Here is a 23,114-nt window from a genome sequence, read left to right on the forward strand (position 1 = left end):
TTTTACATGAGTGTTTACATAAATACAAATTAATGTATGTAGGCATTTAAAACAAAATATGGTTGGTTAAATCAATTGGTTTTAAGTATATCACATTTTACTTCGGTAATTTTAAAAAAAAACAGGGTTTTTTTAACTTTCACAAATGGAAATGGTAATTAAAAAGAAAGTTTACACATATATTTATTTACAGCGAATATTATTGCATACATTTAGGAGAAATATTCAGGGGAAAAAGCAACAAATTTTGGAAAAATTTTATTTACATAACACAGCTAAAACTAGAAAAGTGTTGATTGATTTGAATTTTAATTAGCTATAAGTTGAAGCTCCCAATTTGTAAAAGACATTAAAACTAAAAGCTGCATTTTATTTTTAAATTTTTGAAAATAATGTATACTTTAAGAAATACTTTAAATACTGCATACCTACTTAAATTTGTGTAGATAGAATAATTTTTAAAACTAATTGTCAGTATTCTATTTTAAATGGAATCAGTAATTGAGAATTCTTAAAAAATATTGCAAAATTTGTTGCATTTTCATGAAATTGGAAAAATAACTAATCAATATTACACGCATATGTACATATTACGTATAATTCTATAATATAAATCAAAATTTTTATATTCTTACACTTTTAATTCACTTTTTTTTTCTTTCTAATTTTAGCTCAAATCTTGTTGCTGTTGCAACATTACGTCCTGGTGCACCAGATTTAATGCGAAAAGAATTTCGTTCAAAAGCAAAACAATTAGCTCGTCTTAATGATCCAAATGTATCAAAAATGTTAGGTTGTTGTCTAAGAGATGAACCAATATGTATTGTTTTAGATTATTCAAATTGCCAAGGTGATTTAAATCAATTCTTATTAGAGCATATCGCTGAGACTGGCCCAATAGGAGCACAAAGTAAAACTTTAAGGTAATTAGTACTATAATGAATATAATTGTATAAGACTGTATTTGATATAGAAAAGTTTTTTAAAATTATGAAAAAATCAAAAAGTAATTTTTGGATATGAGACAATGAAGCAAAAGAAATTTTTTTTTTTGGTTTTTGCTTTTGAAATGCTTAGTAGTCCTTCATCTTTCATATTATTTTTCTTTAATAATATTTTCAATTCAATGTTACAATTATTTTGCAAAAGAAAATTAAAATTTTCATCTTAAATTGTTTTTATTTATCTTCTTCTATAATATTTTTTTTCTAAAAAAAAATCTTTTTTTATTTTTTATTAAAGTTACGGGTGTTTAGTTTACATAGCAACACAAATAGCTTCAGGAATGAAACATCTAGAACAAATGAATTTTGTACATCGAGACCTTGCAGCAAGGTAAGTAATTTTTTTTCCCCTATCTATATTTTGAAGATTTCAGGGAAAAAATTGTGTTATGTTTATTGATTATAATGAAAAATATTATTTTTCAGAAAATATTATTATGTAATTTCTAAAACAGAATTAAACAAAAAACAATTATATTCTGAATAGCAGAAATGAGTGGTGTTTTTTATAATAAATAAAATAAATTATAATTGCGAGTCATTTAGACTATAGAGCAGAAGGGCAATAATACCATGAATTTTAAATTAATTCGAAATTAATAGTTAATATTGAAATTTTGTTTATTTTTATAAATTTTATTGCTTTCTGTTATATTTTATACAAAATCATGAATTAAAAATATTATAAACTTTATTATTTAGGAAAATGAATTCGTGATTCTTGTGATATATTTTTTTTTTCGGTATTGTTCCTGTATTACTGGTCCATTATCCTTTAAATTTAATCATTATTACTTATATGTTTCCTTTGTTCTTTTATTCTTTTTAATTCTATAATATGTACTTGTTAATCGTATATAATTCTTTTCATTGACAATGTTACATCATGCATTATTTTATCTATACGCACAGATGAACCAAACTTAATGTCCAAACATTTTTTTATATACATGATATTTTTTTCGTCAAATATATGGCAAAAGGATTTAACCATTTAAAATGTATATATGTATGGGTATATCCCTTTTTAATATTATTTAATACTGAATGTATGTTATGTATATATATTACAAATGTATATATGGAGTTAAACATTTCAATTTAATACACGTAATTATTTCATTATAAGAGTAACAGAAAAAAAAGGGAAGCATAAAAAGTAAAGAAAAAAAAACTGCTTATTAGCCGTATAATCTCCTTTTTATGCTGTAATAACTTAATCTTTTCAACAAAAAACCTATATACATACATATATATGTATATATTAATAGCTATATATATTTTTATATACACGCATTTATTCAGTACAGCGATTCAATTCAACCCTATTAAAAAAATATTGTATGTACTTAAATAACAAAAGTACCTTAAATTTTTTCATTTATTTTTTTAAAAAACAAGTAGGTATTAAAAATTTTATAATTCAAAATTTTTAAAAATCTACACAATACTTGTATTGTAATTTAAAAAAAAAAATACACCTGGGATCGTTTTACGTACACCATTCTTTATTATTTAAATTTACTATTTTATATAGTATACGGCCCACTTTCATGTGTTAAACGTATGTTTTACAATATAAATGTATTGTTTTCTTATAATAATTTTTCTATTTAAAAAAATATATAAAATATACGAAAAAAAAATTTATTTGTTCTCTTCTATATCATCCTTAAATCCTATTTATAATGTTATGACTCTATTATCATAACCTTTTCATAACAATACATTAAAATTTGCATATAAACATTAAAAAAAAAAAACAGACATAAAAGGATTCCTAACAACAATGAGAAAAAAAATTGAATCCTTTTTTAAAATCGAAATTGACGGAAAACAATTTAAAAAAAAAATTTATAGGTATCCTTTTTTAAAAGCATTCATCTCATTCCCCTATTAGAGTTTATATGGGCAGAATTAATTAAAAGTTATATACAATTCTATATAAAATTTAAATCAATAATTATCTTTATTATTATTTTGAAAATTATAATTACTTAATCAATTTTTTCAATAATTTTTACGGGTGACAATAGTGTCATTAACTAAGATCATTTGAATATTAAAGAATTCTCAAGAGAACAACTCTGTTTTCCCTAAAATATTTTAAAAATATGAAATTATTAATGAAAATATTTAATATCAACCGTATATTTAATAATTTTATTAAAAATTTAACTTATATTTTTAAATTTAAAATTTTGAAATTTATTTTTTTTTTGTTGTTGTTGACATTGTCTAAATATTCCTCTCTTGAAAACTATAATTCAGAAAGCATTCCGTATAGTAGTAAAGGAAAAATATTTATAGTTCAAATCTATTATATACAAAATCTTACAAAATCTATTATACAAATTCAATATGCTTTATATCGAATCCTAATAATAGCTGTAATTTTTAATGAAATGATAATTTTATTAAAAATTTAATGAAATTATATCATTAGCAAAATTAAAAATAATTAAATTAAATATTGTTAAAAGGAAATTGAATCTCTATTTAAAAATCCATTCATTGTTTTCAAACAAAAAAAAATTAATTTTTATATATGCGGCCTTGCAAGCTCACAATTTTATTAATAATCATTGACTTAACCTTTTGCAATTTATTGACAATAATTTTCATAATAAATTTTATTAAAAATAAATTTCTAATTACTATTAATAATATTATCAAAAGTAATTAAACTCTAATATCTTCTTTTAATCTAAAAAAAAAATATTTGTTAAAAGTTGGAAAATTTCAGTAATTAATTTTTACTATTTTTCCCAAATCTTTCTTATTATTTCATATTAAATAATGAGAATGATTTCTCTCTCTTTTATAAATTTGTAAATGCTTTCAGTTACGACTATTCTACACCTCCCAAATAATTATTTTCAACATCCTTTTACAAAAAAAAAAAAACTATTTAATATCCCTTTTGTTAGTTAAGTTTTTTCAATAACATTGCCTAAAGTTAAAATGATTTATCTATTCTCCCTAAAGAAATACCAATATTTGCAGAAAAAAAAAAAAAATTGAAAAATTAAACAATTACAAAATTGAATATTATAGAAAGGAAGAGGGGAAAAAAACTAAAATAAATTCAATAGAAAATAACTTTAAAAAAAATAATAATAAAAACAAAAATTACATAGGATGAGATAAAAAAAAAATGGACTTTTTGTATATTTTATTATCCTCTATTTCATTACATCCTCTTCAAAGCAGTAACAAAGAAAACAAAATACCTAAAAAAGAGGAACTGAAAGGAAAAACAGGACTCATTATCTAAATATCTTTACTAAATATGTGAAAAAAAAGGACATAACAACAAAGAAAATGAAAAAAAAAATAAAAATAATAACCACTACACATAATCGATATATATGTATGTAAATATATGAGAATACACCAATTTTTTTTTTTTTTTTTGGGTTTACAATTCTTCCGGTATACACTCAAACTTATATTGTACTCTGCATACAAATAAAATCGTATGTAATTTCTAAGGACCCTCTAATTTTCTTTTGTATATATGGAAGAGTTAAGTTTCTTTATTTTTTTTTTCGTTTTCGTTTTATTCTAAATTTTTCTTCTTATTTTTGGTTTTTTCTTATCTTACCATTCTAATATTATATAATGTGAACTTTTCGGTTCAAATCGAAACACAAAATAAGTATTTTCGCCTATACGTCATATACCTTTAAGGTAATTTTTATTATTTTAGTTATATAAATATTAAATATACAATACAAAATATTATATATACATATTCGAATATATAATGCAAGTATATATATAATTATTATAATATAATCTGGATACAGGGTTATTATAAATATACTATAAAAATTTTGTCAAAATCCCGTTAATCTTGATTTTTAATCAGTTTTAGTCAATAATTAAATTACTAGTAAACTAATTAAAAAATTTTTAAATTAAATTTTAATTGAACTTTTGAAACGCTGTAGATTATATGCAATTGCAAAAGGCCTTTACATAGAGTTGAAACTGCGCTATATTTATGTTCGTAAACAAATATTGCTCATTTAGTTTGCTTATAAACATTGTTACATTATCAGCGATATAAAATAAAATTGAGTGACATCCAAAACAAAACACAAAATGTAGCACTGCGTGTTGCTGCGGTGTTTCTGTAACAGGTAGTGTTGCTAACATATTGCGGTAGTGTAGTGTTGAATTTTACGACATCTTTTTTATAAATTAAATATTGTTGTCGATTTGGTTTAAAATGGTGAATGATACAATCTGATTTTTAATTAACCTAATTTTGTGATTACTTTTTGATTACGTGACTAGTAAAACTACTACAATATTGTCGCATTGTTTACTTTCTAATTCCAGCCATTGTTATTGCATACTCATCATGTTATGTTTTTGTAGTATTGCATTTTTCCCGATAACAATTACTCATCATACTTATAGGGCTTATTTTATTCTATAATCCAAAAAATTTTTTGACTACTTCTAAGAATTCCCAAAAATCTATTCAACATTCATTTGTGCATACATATATATTGCAGAATCATCCATATTTATCATATAAAAAAAAAATAAAAATAAATACGAAGGTATGCTTATTAAATAATCGCATACATAAACATATACACATAGATATATACCAGTATGCAATTGAGTATAAAAGCAAAAGGATTTTGTTTGGATAACGTATATTTCACATAATAATAGAAAAAAAAGGATTGTACTTATATAACAGTTTTTTTAACATTACTTTTTCTTTGAACAGAAAAAAAAATACGAGTCTTTGTTTTTATTTTGCTCTCTTTTTTTTATGATGAAGCCTAACCCTTTTAAATTCTTTTCTTTTTTATTATTATTATTTTTGGTAAGCAACTTTTTATACTTATACATATTCTCTTATACTACATAAAATTTGTTGTCTTTTATATATTATAATACCCTTTTCTTCTATACTTCTATATTGTTTGTACCGTACCGGTACGGGTTGGTTTAAAAAAAAAAAATTGTCAACTTTATTTTACATTTGACCCCATAAGGTATGTTTTTATTGAATAACCAAAAATATATATGTATACTTATATGTATAATACTCAAGAAGCTGGGGAAAGGATATTAAAAGTATACATATATAACAAAATATAAAAAGGATTAACAAAATGTTTCGTTGGTAAGGTGAATAAGACATGGTATGGGTAACAACGGTAAAACTTAAGAAAAAATATGAAAAAAAAAAAATTTTTAATAAAAATAAATGTACACATTCATTTGCACGATCTTGATTGTTGGACCCCGTATTTTATTTAATTTTATTAGAGGTCAAGATACTCAACGACTTTAATAATTTAGAAAAAAAAAAACTATATTCTCTTAAAATATCAAAAACAACATTGTGTACTTTTATAGAAATTTTTATACTTGTATACAAATGTATATGTTTAAAGGTTATTATTAATTTGCCTTACCGTTTGTAACGTTAAGAAATAATAGTCTATGATACAGACTTAAGTGCATGTTTTTGATCAGCTTCGAATTCTCAGTCGATTTATCCATGTCTGTCCATCTGTCCAAAAACTAATTGAACTCACCGTATTTTCACAAATGATTTATAATAAATTCCGAAACCCTGAGATAACCCTCTTTAAATAGAATGTAATCGGTAAAGTGGTTCGGTTAGCTGTTCTACAACTTCAAAAGTTGTTTGAGTAAATCATAGAACCTTATTGAGACTGTTATTTGTGACAAAAATCATTGAAATTTTTGGACTGCTTCTAGTAGCTGCCATACAATTTTAAAAGTTATTTGATTACTCGTATATCTCAGAAACTGATTAAGGCGTAATACTGAAATTTTGTACAAACAAATATGGTAATATGGCCACTATTTTTGCTAAGTTATTACTGTTGAGATATTATTGAAGCTGTAATAATAGGGCCGGTATTTTTAGTAAAAATCTTTTATATGACTTACGTCATTCATTCGTGCAGGTAACTCAAAATTGACACGATCAACTTTACTCTTGTTTTTTTAATTTTTTTCTTATTATTTTCGTACTTCTGTTTCTTACCTAATAAATAATTTAATATTATTATTATAACCTTGAACATAATTAGGACATGTTTTTTTTCTGCTTTATCCTTTAACATAATCATCATATTATGTATATGTATAAACTAATATACGTTTATGTATTTAAACTGCCAAAAAAACGAAAAAATTTCAGAAAATATGAATTTTAAATTTTGTTTGCTCTACTAAAATATTTTTTTAAATTTTTTTTTTTGGTACAATAAGAATATAAAAATGGTATTTTAAATAGGTGAAAATTTTTGAATAAATTTATTTTTAGAAAATTATTATTTCTTATATATTAGTTGTGTGTTTAATTTTCACTATAACGGAATTTAAGAAAAAAGAAACTATTTTAATCAAAGTTTTACCGCAGCATTCATTTAATGTAGTTAAATTTTGTGACAACTATAACAAAACTTTTTTGTGCTGGGGGTATAGAAATTTGTCTGTAAAATAAATTAAATTTTTTTTTGTGATTAAATTTAAACAAACTATATTAATCTTTTGAATAATTTATATTCGGAACAATATGAGGTGGACAATTTAACAGTTTATACTTATGTGATACTAGTACTCAAGAAATATAGTAATATTCTGGAGTTAAACACACAGAAAATTGTAATTGAATTAAAATACTGAAATTCTGTGAATCATTCAATTTTGAATTTATCATTTCTACTCATAATTGAGAAAATTTGGGACTTCTAGAACGGAATCTGCCGTGCATTAAAAAAATTTTCAATTGAAGAATTGAAGCTCGAACAACCAACAAGATAAAGCAAGAAGAGCTGAACTTCGAATAAATATACACAAAACCAAGTCCTTCACAATAAATATCCGAAACGCAAGACAATTCAAGATAAATGATATTATTATAGAAGATGTAACAAAATACAATTACTTCGGTAATGTAATTACCAACCGGGGCTATACATAGGAAGACATCTCAAATAGGATCAGGCTGGCTAGAACAGCATTTGGAAGAATGTGGGCTGGATGGAGGTCTTTCGGCCTGAGCAGAAAAACTAAGTTAATTCTCTTCAGGGATTGCATAAAACCAATACTGTTGTATGGGAGTGAAAGCCGGAACGCAAATTAGCCCAATATAGGTATTATAATTAATAGTGTCTAGGTATTCATAAATAAATGCCTGAGAAGAATATGCGGGATCTTCTGGTCAAAAAGAATTTCCAATTGAACTGAGGGCGCTAACAGATGAAAAACCCATAACTGCACACATAAAAAAAAGAAAATGGCTTTGGCTGGGACATAAGCTAAGGAAATAACAGACTGCAACATCACGTTTCGTATCAGAATAGAACCGACAATGAGAATGTGAAGCAGCGGAGCCGAAAATGAATTCCCGTAAAGCAATAATTGAAGAAATTGCCGATAGTGGCAAAACATTGGTACAGATAAAATATTTAGTAAACAACAGAGTGAGATGGAGAGGTTATGTGGAAGCCCCATGCTCCGAAAGATAATTAACAATGGAAAAAAAAAATATTTTTAGTTTTACTAAATATTTTCCATAATTCATTTTACGCTAATTGCGACAGATCTACTGCACTCCATTCAGCTCAACTGTATACCATCCGGTTTAACATCCATTGATTACCAGATCATCATTGAGCATACGACTATAAGTGAACTTATAAATCATCCGATCCTTTTGAGTAATCTGTCTAAATCCTTGATCTTAATCGTCGACCACAAATTCTTATTGCATCCTTCGACAAAAAAGCTACAAAGCTGCAAAAAATCTTTAAAAATAATTAATAAATCTCTTCAATATTATTTTCTTAAATTGTTCTAATAACAATTATCATTAAGTTTATGAGAAAGAAAAAAAGAAAAAAAATTAAATACTTTTTATTGGAAAATCAAAGTGCACTAACAGCAAAATACATAGAGTAGTACATACATACAATGCATATAATAAAATGAAAAAAAAAGAGCTTTCTTTCAAAGCGAATTTCTGTTTTAAAATGATTTTGAGGTTTTCCTTTTTAATACTGTTACTTATTTCAAAAAATATACTATTTATATTATATGTGCAATCTATACACAGTATATCGTACATATATGTGAATATATATATTTTCTAGATATAGCAATATTTATTTTGTTATTATCATCCTTTTGTTTACTATAATATAGAATATACTGCCACTCACCATACAAGTAACAAATTTATTTAAACTATAAACATGTATACGTGCTTTGTATATAAAATTGTACAATGTACGTTTATAATAAACATGCACACATATAATATAATGTACGTATAAATAAATGTTCATTTGTATCCCATTTATTCTACGGTTTTTTTTTTATATTTTTATAAATATCATGGTTTATAAATGGGATAAAGAAGAGAGTGAAAAGTAGAACAAAATCCTGTTAAGAAAATAAGAAAATTTAAACCGAAAGAAAGGAAAAAAAAAACTGAGCTGAGAAACCAAAATATTAGAAACGTGACTAAGGATGCGATATACACTATTATTTACTTATCTTTTAAATTAAATGGGTACTCCTTTTTTTCTTTTTATATTCATCGTATATTTGTACATCATTTTTGTTTTTCTTTTCATTCGATTTCGTTTTCTTCTTACTGGATTTTTCATCTTGACGTAGATACCACCATATTATATACCCCACCTTATAGTACGTATAATGCACAATCATTTTGAACAAAAACATATTGGAGCAAATTGGAGCAGTAAAATAGAAAAAAAATAAACCTCTGGTACTCAACCATTTCAAAAAATAATGTATAAATACAAGATGAAGAAGAAGAAGAACTAGAATAAGAAATAAAGGAAAAACATAAGTTTCTTGTACACATAATAGTATTCACTTTTAGTATATATACAGATACGTTTTAACATCTTAAATTTAGATTTGGTATCACAAGATTCTACAGAAGTATGTATTGAGTAGAACAACACTGAGGTATACCACAAAATTTTTATACACAATTTAAATTGAGTTCAAAAATTTGTAATGATTTTACGTGATGGTCAAGTTTTTATTTTATCGTAAAAAAAATTACTTTTTAATACCGTACCATCAGCGTACCGCTAAAATTTCCGATTGTGTTTAAAGGCTAATTAAATTTAAATTAGAATAATAAAGTAGGTAATATAGAATTTAAAATACCAAGTCTCTTATTTCTCTCATTCTGCAAACCAGTATTAGAGGAACATTTGAAATTCTTTACTCTCGAGCTATACTCTTTTCCAAGTAAAAGCCGATATACTACTTTTAATTATCAATATCGTAAAACATAAAACTTTCTATAATATTTTTGCTGAAATCCAGTTGTTAAGAGTAGCCGCGTGCAATTTCAAGTCATAACTAACCGCAAACAAATCAATTTTTCTTTGAAAAATTGTTATTTTTCAAAAAATAACAAAATTGTTATTTTTTCATTTTTCGCTTTACTTTCCTGAATTTTATATTGAAAAATGATTTTTTACAGTATAAAATCAAGCGTATCTCATTTTACATTTTTAATATCTATCTATTGGGTATACATGCAGTGAATAAAGAGCTTTTCGAATCAATTCGAAAAATGATCACATATTATTATTAGAGTACACATATATGCAATCCCAGTAGGATGTAAACCTAACAAAACACCAATATATTACTTTGTATATAAATAACTATATACATGTTATTTACAAATTAGACAATATTGTAGCACTTACCTTTATTATTTTTTAAAAAAATAATAATAATAATAAATTTTAACAAATAAGTTAACAGTGATTTTTAAACTTTTAAAAAAATTTTAAAGTAAATTGAAAATCTAGGACGTGTATCATTAAATTTATGCTGCTATTGAGTCTTTTGAAATTGAACATTTAAATAAAATTTATATATGTATAGAACAATTAATTTACACTATTTTAAAGCAGTTCAAATTAATTCTGCAATAAATCCAACATAATAATATACACTGATCTTACAAGGGAGTCTTTAGTTTAATAGCTATTACTTGTGCCTGCTCTGTTTTTTACTGATAAAACTAAAATTCTCATTCAAAGATGTCCTAAAAATATTTTTTTTTTAAATTTTCTGAAAACATTACTTTCCTATATTTTTTGTTTTTCCCTTGGAGGACCGGAGGCCTTTTTTATGTGGACCCATAAAACTTTTTGTAATTTTCGGCCACAGCATGAAACGTAGAGCTACATAAGGCAGTATTGAAAGAAGAAAATGCGAAAGGTTAAATTACCACATTCTTCGGACAAAGATTCTTCGGAATATTTCTCAAAATTCTAAATAAATTCTTAATAAACTTACTTTATCAATTTTTTGAAAAATACTGATTTTTAAAAATTAAACAACAAAAACAAGTATACACGATACAAAACAAAAATTATAATATCAACCAAAAGAATAACAAAAAACTTTTTTTTGTATCGATATTCAATAGATAATCATAAAAATAATGTCAGTACATAACCACTATTCAATATAAAAGTATATTATATTCATTTTACCAGACTTTGCCCCCTCACTTCACTCTCAATTCCTCCTCACTTCCCTCTTCCTTCCTATGAATGATAACTGTAGCATATAGAATACCCAAGATACAGTAAGTGTACTGCCATATATTATATAGATTTATTTTAAATAAAATTTTAATATATTTATATTTTATATATAGAACGTGTAAAAAATAAGAGAAAATATCATAAATAATATAGATTAATCTTTTATACATATATAAAAAATATCAACACAATTCACACAATATTATTAGTAAAAATACTTACCAGTTCGAGACTTCGAATACAAAAATTACTATACTATACAAGCTAGATTTAAGTGTCTGTGCATAGAATAGAATAGAATTACATATTGTGTACCTATATAACTGTAAAAATTCCCATCAGTGATAAAGTAAAGTAAAAGAAGCATCATAAGAATAAAAAATCAACTTAAAGGAAATTACTTACATATAAAAAACAAAATAATAGAAGAAAAAAAAATTTTAGAATATAAGAGTGGGGGTGGTTGGGGGAAGATACTCCTTCTTTATATTGTAAACGAAATATAAGTGAGAAAAATAAAAGAGCATTCAACTCTCTTAAACGACACACAAAGCTTCCTTATTAGAAAATATAAAAAAAAAACAAGAAAGCAAACAAAAAGTGAGACAAAAAGAAAAACATCCTTTACTTACAGTTACAATACAATATTGTATGCTAAACAGTAAAAATAAAGAGACGTTGATGAACTCTAAAAAAAAAATTGAATATTAAAGATTTTTTGTAAGTGATAAGTTAGGAAAAAAAAAAACAAAAACCAAACCAGCAAAATGAAACGCAGTAGCGATTTTCTAAGCGTGATTTTTACGTTTTTTTCTCCATTTAATGATTTTTTTACACTTCTTCTTCTTCTTCTTGTTTTTATGGCATCACTAAAAAAATATTTGTTATTTTATTCGTTCTTGTCCTTCTTTTTTTTTTCTTGTTCTCCTCATTTTGGTATTTTTTTATTTTCTATATTAAAAATTGACTAACTTGTCGTCTTATAATGTTTTGTGTGTTTTACTCTCATATTATATTTCAATGAAGAAGATTGAAGAACGCAACCGGTAACAATATAAACAAATACCCACCTAACCCCCCCCCCCCCCTCTTTATCAGTCGTATAACATTCACATTTTTATTTATTTTAATATTATATTTCTCTTTTTCTCTTGATTTTTTTTTTTTCGCCCTTGTTTTGGTGCATTTTTTAAGGAGTTTTCATTAGATTTCTATTCAAACTCTCGCGTTTTTATTATTATTATATTTAACTGCTATTTTATTTTTACGAGTACATTTCCCTTTATAAACGTTTTTTTTTAAGAAAAGTTATAATTTGCATATTATATATGCTTTAATAATGTATAACATTTAAAATATATATGTATATATAACAGTTTTTATGATTGAATTTAATGTCCCTAAGTATAATATATAAATTCTAAATTATATTTTTTTTATGTGTTATACATAATGTAGCTGATATTTACTTGGATATTGTATATTTTCTTACCTTTTAAAAGATATGTACTTATGCTATCAATAATAATCAAATATGTATGTATATATTTGACTGTGTGTATAACAACTTATAAAATGTTAAATGACGTCCTGCTGAATAATATTCCTTTCATATTATATACAAAATTTTTTATGTTTAAACATCTCCTTCAATGTTTAAATAATATGTAAGTAAAAAATATTAATGAAAGGTGAGATAAGAAAAAAAATACTTAATATACATAATATTATGTGAATAATACAGAGTGTTATCCAAGACCCAACAGTACTCTCGCAATAGGGTGATAAAATGAGTGCAGACGAACTCCTTTCGGGTTGTGCTCTCCTTTTCGAGTTGTGAAGACCTCAAAGTTGGAATTTCAGAAAATTGGGTAATTTTTTTTTTGATAACTTGAGAATTATGACCTAGTAAAATCAATTTAGCATAATAATTTTGAAGATAATGAAATTCTTCTTCGAACTGCTGATCAGTGTTGCCGAAGACTTTTTTTTTTAGTTTTCAAGATATTTACCTTTTTCTTAAAAGAAAAGAATGACCCACAAAGCTGAATATCGGTAGGTGTTTCATGTTTGTTTGTCTAGAATCATTCTATTTCCCTACTGCTGGAGTAATATTGAGTCTCGGATACCCTATACATATGCATGTACATTTCTGTATATTATGTATATAAATATAATACTTATAAGAGGTAAAAATTATACCCATTAGAGTTCAGCGAGTTCACCATCATTTACTTTTTGAATATATTTTTTTTTTATTTAAATAAATAATAAAATCCTTAAAATGAGATAATGATAATAATGACTGACGAATAACCTCATACCTACACGTTATAATAATATAAAAAGCAAAAAAAAACAAAAAAAAACCCAATTTTATCATTTCATGGAGAAAATTAAGGTTATGTTTGTTGTCTGCTTTCATTTTTGGTGTTTCATTTTTCATTTTAGAAAAAAATGAAGGTTATTTATTTTATTATAGTATAGCGTATTTGTGTGTCGAAAGTATATGTGTGTATTTTAGGATTAGGGTTATAAATCCATTAATTTTGTTTAAATATAAATAAACTCATTGAAAACCCTCTTAAATAACTTTAATTTATTCAATAATGACTTGACAAAAATTGATTAACCAGATGATCGAATTATAAAATATACAAATCTGGTTTATTATATAGCCGTTGACCTCATATAGCCCTCATAGCTCTTAAAAATAGTAAATTCAGCGCTTGTGCTGACCTGTATACATACGAAAATATTTAATTTAATTAAATATTCAGTTTTTTTTAAACAAAAAATTTCTTTTGATAGTTTTGTAGAAAATATTTTGTTTTATAACTGAAGTAGTCATTATAAATAAAATTCAATATTTCGAAAAATTCTTTGAAATATTTGTTTTTAATGAAATATAACTTTGCCGCATATTTAATTTAAATGAACAATATTAATACATATTATTAATCTATAATTATTAATCGCATTTTCTACTTTATTTTCTTATTAAAATTTAAAATGTATAATTTGGAAAATATGAAATTAATTTTGTATATAATTTTATAATTTATATGAATTATTTAAATTATAAAATTGTCCAATAATTTTCATTAAAATTCATAAAAATTATATTTGTGAAGAGTATTAAAAATAATAAATAATTATATTTGATAAAATAATAATAATAACTGTGAATAATAATTATATGTCAGTTTAAAGGAAATTATATTTTTATTGACTACTTATAATAATAGAAATTTAATTTAATATGAAAAGGGTACATAGTTAAAAGACTATTATTTTTAGTTCTGAATATATGAAAATTAAATATTAAATTATTATTATTTTTTAAAAATTTTTCAAAGAATTACTATAATTATATTATTTTAAAATGTGTTATTAATATGAATTCAAAAGATAATGATTATTGAATAAAAATAATAAACTTAATAAATATATAAATGGCACAAAAATGACAATAAATTCTTATTAAAATCAAATTCTTGGTTTAAAGTTTTGAAAATCGTCCAAATATTCCGTGTTAGATACTATTCGGGGTTAAAGAGCGCAATGAATAAATAACAAACAAAATCATTCATTTTTTGCTCATTTTTTATGCCTTTTATTATTTTTTTTAATGATAATTTCGGGAAAATTGGTTTATTTAAATTTTAGATTAGAAATCATAAAAAATTGTAAACGTATCCAAAATCATTGAAATTGTCGAAATATTTATCGTCAAGACATTTACTGCCAAGACATATACTGTTGAGACAATTATTGTGAAGATATTTACAGTCAAGACATTTATTGCCAAGATATTTACTGTGAAGACATTTACTGTCAAGACATTTACTGTCAAGACATTTACTGTCAAGCCATTTACTGTTGAGACAATTATTTTGAAGATATTTACTTTCAAGACATTTACTGTTGAGACATTTACTGTTAAGACATTTTCTGTAAAGACTTTTATTGTGAAGACTGTTTTTGGGTAGACATTAGCTGTCAAGATATTTAATACCATTAAGACTTTTATAATCAAAATATTTACCGTTAATACCGGTTGACATGACGAACGCATAATTTCATGGAAGCTATTTTTAAAATATGTTCTCGAAAAACTATTAAACATAAAATTTAGTTAAGTAATTGTTAAGATTGAATTCTTTTATTAAGAATTTAATAAAAATATTAAATTTGTCGGTAAAAAGGCCTACTGCTCGAGGTCTGACATATCCGAAAAGTAAATTTAAAGAGAACTGACCTTTAGTTGAATATATATTTAACAAAAGTGCGAATTTTTTTTTTAAAAATTAATTAAATTAAAAATATTTTAAGCAACTACTTGAAGCATAACATTAATAACTGCATCTTCAAATATTTCGTGAATCAAGCAGTTCTAAATTTTATCAAAAAATTCAAGTAAATCAGAAAAAACCCAAATTCAATTTAATTCAAAAAATTATCACTATGTTTCACACTCATCAATAAATTAATTTTAAAAATTAAAAGTCTGTTTTTGATTTACAATATGATAACCTAAATCAAATCCAGATATTTCAGACAATGTCATTGCTCTTTTGTTTTTTCTATTATATACAACAAACAAAAGCCCATCATGTCAATTTATTTAGTTCCCTATAATATTTAAATGCATATAATTGTCAAAATGACCATTAAAAAATTCTTTTAAAATTCATTCATCAGTATTCATTATATGTACTATTATTATAACAGACTCTATTAAAATTTAAAATCAGAATAGCAGCCGTATATAGATGAATAAGTCAAATGCAAAATTTCAACATAGACGTCTATCTACCATCATTTTAAATGATAGATAACATTATTAGTGATGACATTTTTCAAGTAATTAATTTCTCTAAAAATAATTATTTACATACATATACATACTTATATAGAGTTTAATATAAAAATTTTAAATTTTTAAAACCGCCCTTTGTAATTTATTCATTGATTGAGTAAAAATAGTTCATTAAAAACATTCACTTCATATACATACTCGTATAGTTTGGGAAAAGTTCAAATAAAAAAAGGATTTAATATTAAGGACTTTAAATTAAGTATATAATTTAAGGGTCTGGTCTACATATTATGTACTAACTTCAACAACGCAAATATAAAACAAAGAAATTGGAATATTTTTTTTGTTTTAATTCTCATATTAGCACACTTTCATTACTCTTAAATATTATGTTCTTAACTAAGTTCAGTATTTTTCTCATTACTTAAATAATTTGAAAAGAAAAAAACTCCAAATTATTTTATATAATATGCTACTTGTCAAAATGGTTCTAAAGTTAACGCATCACCCCAAATATAATAAATTTTTTAACACAAAAATAAGATCAAAAACCATCATAGATCAAACATTAAAATTCGATATGGACACGTGTCAAAAATATACAATATAAAACCAAAAGAAAACCTTTACATGCCACCGTATAACCGCTTAATCTTAAAAAAATAATAGAATTGCATATAAGGCTTTAATAAAAGAACAGGGAATTCTATGTCTCATAATATCTACTACGTTTATCTACAAAAATTTTGGACGGTATAAAAAAAAGGACATTTACATACACATTAGAAAACAGACGTAACTTGTGAATATAAGAACGTGTGTTTTGTGGGAGTTTTAAATAAGGTTATGATTTTTTGCTTTAACATTATTTTCAATTAGCTATTTAATCTTTTAAAGATTTCGATAATAGAATTTTGTTTTTTGTCAAAATTAAAGGGGGTTGCAAACGATGTGAAATGTTTACTTACACATTTATGAAATAGAAAATTTTTTTATGCTCTTATACTCATAAAATAAAGACAAAATGATTTACACTGCAATGGAAAAGTTATAAAATGTCCACCCCTTAGTTAAAATAAATTATATTATTAGCAAAAAAAAACAAATTAAATAAAATTAGAAAAATTACATTATGTCTGCAAATTTCTCGACTGTTTCAGTTTGCAAAATCAATTACAAATTGTTGCATTAGTTATCAACTATGCCCGAAAAAATTTCTAATATTATTCCTTTTCTTATTGTATTTTAGGTGGATTTCATGAAGATTCACAGAAATGAGGTGAAACATAAATTTTTTTTCTCTCCTTTGATAATTTCCGGTGACTTGGTACTTAATTTCTGCCTCACAGCATTTTTATATGAATTGCCCTCCTAAGGTGTGATTTTTCGTTACGGTTTACGGGGTCTATCCATTCTCCTTTTTCCCTGTGGGCTACAATCTAATACCTCCGTATAATTTGGACACCGTTTGGTCTGTTCCAGCCCTACAAGGGAATTGTATATTCTGATCTTGGTGCTCTTTGCCCAGTGAGACAACTTTCTGACGGGGCATAGCTGCTCAAAGACCTTACTTATTTTCACCAACATTTGATCTTGTTTCGTTCCTTCTTCGCCTGCTACGATGCTGTCCAGGTAGTTGAATTAGAGCACGTTCGTAATCAGGATGTCGCCTAGTTGGAAAGGGCGTATTATTCATTATATTCAATATCAAGCATTTAGTTTTGTTGGTGTTGATCTTGAAGGCGACTCCCTCTGCTTTCCTTTCTAGGATTTTTATATTTATTTAAGTCTACATATCCGCATATGTATGAAATAAAAGGCACATATCGTCTGCATATTCAAGAACCCCCAGCCTGCTGATTGTACTTGAAGAACATAAAATTTAATTAAAAAATATAACAAGAATGCGATTTTTGATTAACATGATTTTTAATTTATTCATAACAAATACCTATTTTTTTTTAAATATTATATATACGAGTATTAGCGAGAAAATTTCATAAAAAAAAATTTTAACACCCTTACAATATTTCAAAATTCTTATTCGCTTTTTTTTATATGTACTCAAAGAATATAACAGTATTGTAATGAACATAGGATTAAAAGATTTTATCAGAAAATGTGATTAAATATTACGTTTATTATAACACATATTTCACCATAAATATATACGATACATATATATATATGTGTAACTTAATAAATGAAGGTAAAAAAACAAAAGAGAAAATTAATATATAGAAGTTACTATGGCGTTAAATAATAAAATCGTGATAATTATTATTTCAATTATAATTGCAGTATAACACATTTTTTTTTGGTAACAAAATCCATGTTCAAAAATAATGTAGGTACAATTATAATTTTGGAAAAAAAATTATTAAAAAAAAAATGAATTTGTACTATTGCATACATGAATGACGGCTATGTACAAGGATTAAGGATTATTTTTACATCATTACATTTTCTCAATTAAAAAAATAATAATGAAAATAAAAAAAAAATAAATTGTTAATATTACATTCTATGACACTCTATATTCAATAAAGGTGCAAAAAATAACGAATCAATTAAAAAACAGAGAAAAAACAATGAAATTCTATTTGGAATTAATCCTTTCATGAATATTCTTAAAGAATAAATTTTTGAATATAGTACAAACATAAGTAAACCGTACCGAATTTCTATATGTAAATTTATTTTAAATTGCTCAAAAAGGCACAAAAAATAGTATTAATTTTGATTTTTTTTTAATTTGATGATTTTTAATATGTTTTCAGCCGAAAATTCTGATTAAATTCGAATAAAAGATACGTGTACCTGGTGATCGATAGTTATAACTTATGTATAAAATATTAATACTGCTTAAATAATTCGATATAAAATCAACTCAAATCTACTTATCTACTTAAATTATTATTTAAAAATTATATTTTATTATCTATCTACTCAATTATTAAGTAAACTAGTTCTCAAAATAACGTTTCGAAAAGTGCCGTCACATGTAACGCACAAAATGTGTATAAGTAGGAACACAATAAGCGCAAATAGAGTATCTCTTCTGGAACTGAAGTTTTTATTTATTTTTTTATAATGATGTTTTGAAAACTTTTTGAAAGGAGTCTTCAAAAATCCCCTCATTTAAGTATAAGGCGTTTAAAATAAATAATTTCGGTACTTTTCCAGAACATCATCAATCCGACGATCCATATCAATTACATCTATCAGCTTCATTTACAAATGACAATCATATACGAATAAGGCAACTCTTGTCAAGTGATGTTTTGTCATGTTAAGGTTGTTATTTTTTTTATTATAGCTATTTTCGTTTTCTACATCTAACAATCATCTTTTTATAATTGGTTTTTGTAAATGCAATAACACATGAATAAATGTAAAAAAAGATTTTTAAAAAAAGACAATTACTTGCGTTAGTAACCAAATTAACGACGATAGTATAGAAATATTGAAATTCTCGACATTTTGCAAAATTGTTTGCCAATGACGTTCAAAGAAAGTACCGTTAATCTCAAATTCACATCGTACATATTGAGAATCGTTTTATAAGAGAGAATTTTTATTATATATTTTCATGTCTACATTCTATGACGCATTAATATTCAAATACCAAAAACTTTAACAAAATTTCCATAAATAACAAATTTATTCTGTCAGAATATCAACACACATCCGTTGGAAATAATGCGATTTTTTTTTTTTTTTTAATAAAAAATTAAATTGAATTTATTTTTCAAAAATTATGAAAATTTTTATATTTGACTTAAAAAAAAAAAAATTAAAATTGCATCAATTATGACAATTTCTATATTTATATGTAACGTATGTATGCCGATACTTATAACTTAAATTGACATAAAATTGCTATAAATTTGTTATGAATATTAATTTCTCTTTTATATAAAATTATACATACATACAAAAATAATATAATTTTCACTGACCATCCGAATATTTCATCAATATTATATAAATAAGCGCAGTAATTTTTTGTAATCATACACTTCCGGATGGTTATTAATAAGTAGATAAAATATGTATGTATATAAGAATGTAATTAATTTATATTCAACATGTAATTTAATTTTTTTTATATCATTTCTATAATTTTTTACAAATAAAATTGTATAAAATGCCTATACATACATATTCATATACATAAGGTACCTATATGAAATATAACAATGTATATCGGTAGTATAACAATAAATGTAGTTGTTGTGTTTCCGAATTATGTATTATGAATTATTTAAATCCTTCATGTCTGTCTGCAGAACTTTTTGTGTATTTATGAAATTAAATATATTTTTTTTTCATGTATCATTGTCCTTATTTATACTATGTACATACATACATTTATATTATTACAATCCAAATGAAAAATATAATATAATATGCAGGTATGTATGTACCATGCATATATATATATATATATATATATCTACCTACGTGCATGAACATTTTTTAATTTTAAAATAACACAAAAATTTAATTTTTTTTCTTTTGTTATTTTTTTGGAATTTCATTTCTCCCATGACAATAATATGACTAAAATTTTGAAAAACATATTATAAAAGTTTACCTTTACAATAATAAATGCATGTGCTGTACAACTGTACATACATATAAAAAATTCACATACATAAATAAAATGTATTATGTAGAGTCAATTTCAATTTGGTTCAAAAAAACAAAAAAATTTGTCTGGAAACATTTTTAATCATTAATTTCGAGTACAAGTAATAATATTTATGACATTTATTTACAAAAAAAAGAAAACATTTTCTCCTCATCCCCCTCTGCTTCCTCATTTGTTTGTTTTTTTTTGTTTTTCGAGCGCCATTTTACATTATAAAACCTCACATTCCCAAACCCTTTAATACATGCATATTTATAATATGTATATATAGTCAGTATAACAGTTTCTTTTTTTTTATTTTGGAGAAGGGTTGTATCGAGTACAAAAAAATAACAATGAAAAAACCGAGAACGAGAAAACAAGTACATAATTTAATTCAGGTATCTGATGTAAAATTATATAAAATATACTTGTAACTTAACATGTTCGATATGCCCATATAGTGTTCATACATATATATATTTATAAAAAAAATGTAAATCCAATCAAAGTTGCCGGCATATCTGGATGTACACTGTTTCATCATAGAAGATTCTGTATAAAAATTGAATTACGACGATAAGGATTAGGCACAATTTTTATTCTCATGAAAAAAAAAACGGTAGACAAGAGAACCTCCAAATCTTCCGAACTCAGTGTAAGAAATTTTTTGCAATTCATACTTCTCCCCAAAATAATCGTTATATCTACGCCTCTTACAAATTTCGGAACTTCAATTAATCTTAATTGCAAACTCCCGATAGCAGCAGAACCCCGCATAATTAAAAACGGCCCTTATTGCCTCATGCGCCTACACATATTGATACGGCACATACATATTACCTTTAAATTAAAACTTTAAATATTAATTATAAAAGTTCTTTCAGTAAGTTGCAAAAACTTTTAATCGTCCACGAAATTTAAAACAAAATTTATAAATATTTGGTTACTATACATTATCTATGATCTACTGACGTGCGATAACTGCATATACTCCACTTCTGCTGTTGTGTAAATTGAATTCAGGAGAAAAAAAGAACAGGAAATTATAAAAACAAATTAAATTCAATATTTTTTTTTTTTGCTATTCATGTAACAATAAACATAACGGCCTTTTATTGGTATTTATAACTACTTTTTTTTTTGTTTAATGAAAAAAAAAATTAAAAAACGAAAAACCTCATGCTATACATAAAAATTTTCATGTTCAGACAAATTCATTGCACTTTTTTACATTTAATTCAAAATTTTTTTTTCTTTTTTTTAATAATTTAACAGAAGTTGCATAATTGGACCACAACTTGAGGTCAAAGTTTGTTCAATTGGAACTGTGATAAATCGTGCTGCATATTCTGCAGATTATTGCCAACTAGAAGGTACAGGAAGACAATCCCTACCAATGCCAATTAGATGGATGGCATGGGAAAGTGTTTTATTGGTAATATTTATTTAATTTTCTTTTGAAATTGAAAATTTTAATTAAATTATAAAAATTTTCATTCTAAATAGGGTAAATATACATCAAAATCAGATGTTTGGTCATTTGCTGTTACATTATGGGAAATATTAACATTTGCAAGAGAACAACCATATGAAAATTTATCTGATGAAAAAGTTATTGAAAATATAGGACATTTTTATCAAGATGACAAAAAACATGTAAGTTTCATTTATAAAGTTTTTGTTATTGAAAAATTGGAAAAAATTGTACTTTTTTTTTTTGTAAAACAAATAATTAATTTTTTTTGTTGTAGATACTTACATTATTGGGATTAGAATTGATTTGCATGAACTTGAAACATTTAAGTCCTATACAATATTTAAGTTCTTTATGTTCAAATCTGAAAAACAGCAGCATTTGGTTTAATCCGCCATTTTCTAAAATTATTAAAATTAAATGCAAAAAATTTGATTAATTAGTTTTTCATAAAAAAAAACTGTGCTGAATTGTTGAAAAAAAAAAATTTCTGAAATGAAAAAGGAACAAATTAGACAAATAGAAAGATTTTTCTTTTACAACTACAATA

At 24.3% G+C, this 23,114-nt stretch overlaps 1 protein-coding gene across 4 annotated transcripts in view; it reads left to right on the plus strand.

The window, feature by feature from the left end:
* LOC129614763 (discoidin domain-containing receptor 2-like) overlaps positions 1–23,114 on the plus strand; it is a 156,532-nt gene that overhangs the window by 131,132 nt on the left and 2,286 nt on the right. For all 4 annotated transcript variants that reach the window (XM_055529621.1, XM_055529630.1, XM_055529612.1 and 1 more), the window contains exons 12-15: positions 672–923; positions 1,243–1,335; positions 22,366–22,525; positions 22,597–22,746. In XM_055529621.1, the coding sequence (XP_055385596.1) occupies positions 672–923; positions 1,243–1,335; positions 22,366–22,525; positions 22,597–22,746 (655 nt within the window). The remainder of the gene's footprint in view (positions 1–671; positions 924–1,242; positions 1,336–22,365; positions 22,526–22,596; positions 22,747–23,114) is intronic.

The sequence above is a fragment of the Condylostylus longicornis genome, unplaced genomic scaffold, assembly GCF_029603195.1.
Source record: "Condylostylus longicornis isolate FDR11 unplaced genomic scaffold, ASM2960319v2 ptg000005l, whole genome shotgun sequence".
In the NCBI taxonomy this organism is placed as follows: domain Eukaryota; kingdom Metazoa; phylum Arthropoda; class Insecta; order Diptera; family Dolichopodidae; genus Condylostylus; species Condylostylus longicornis.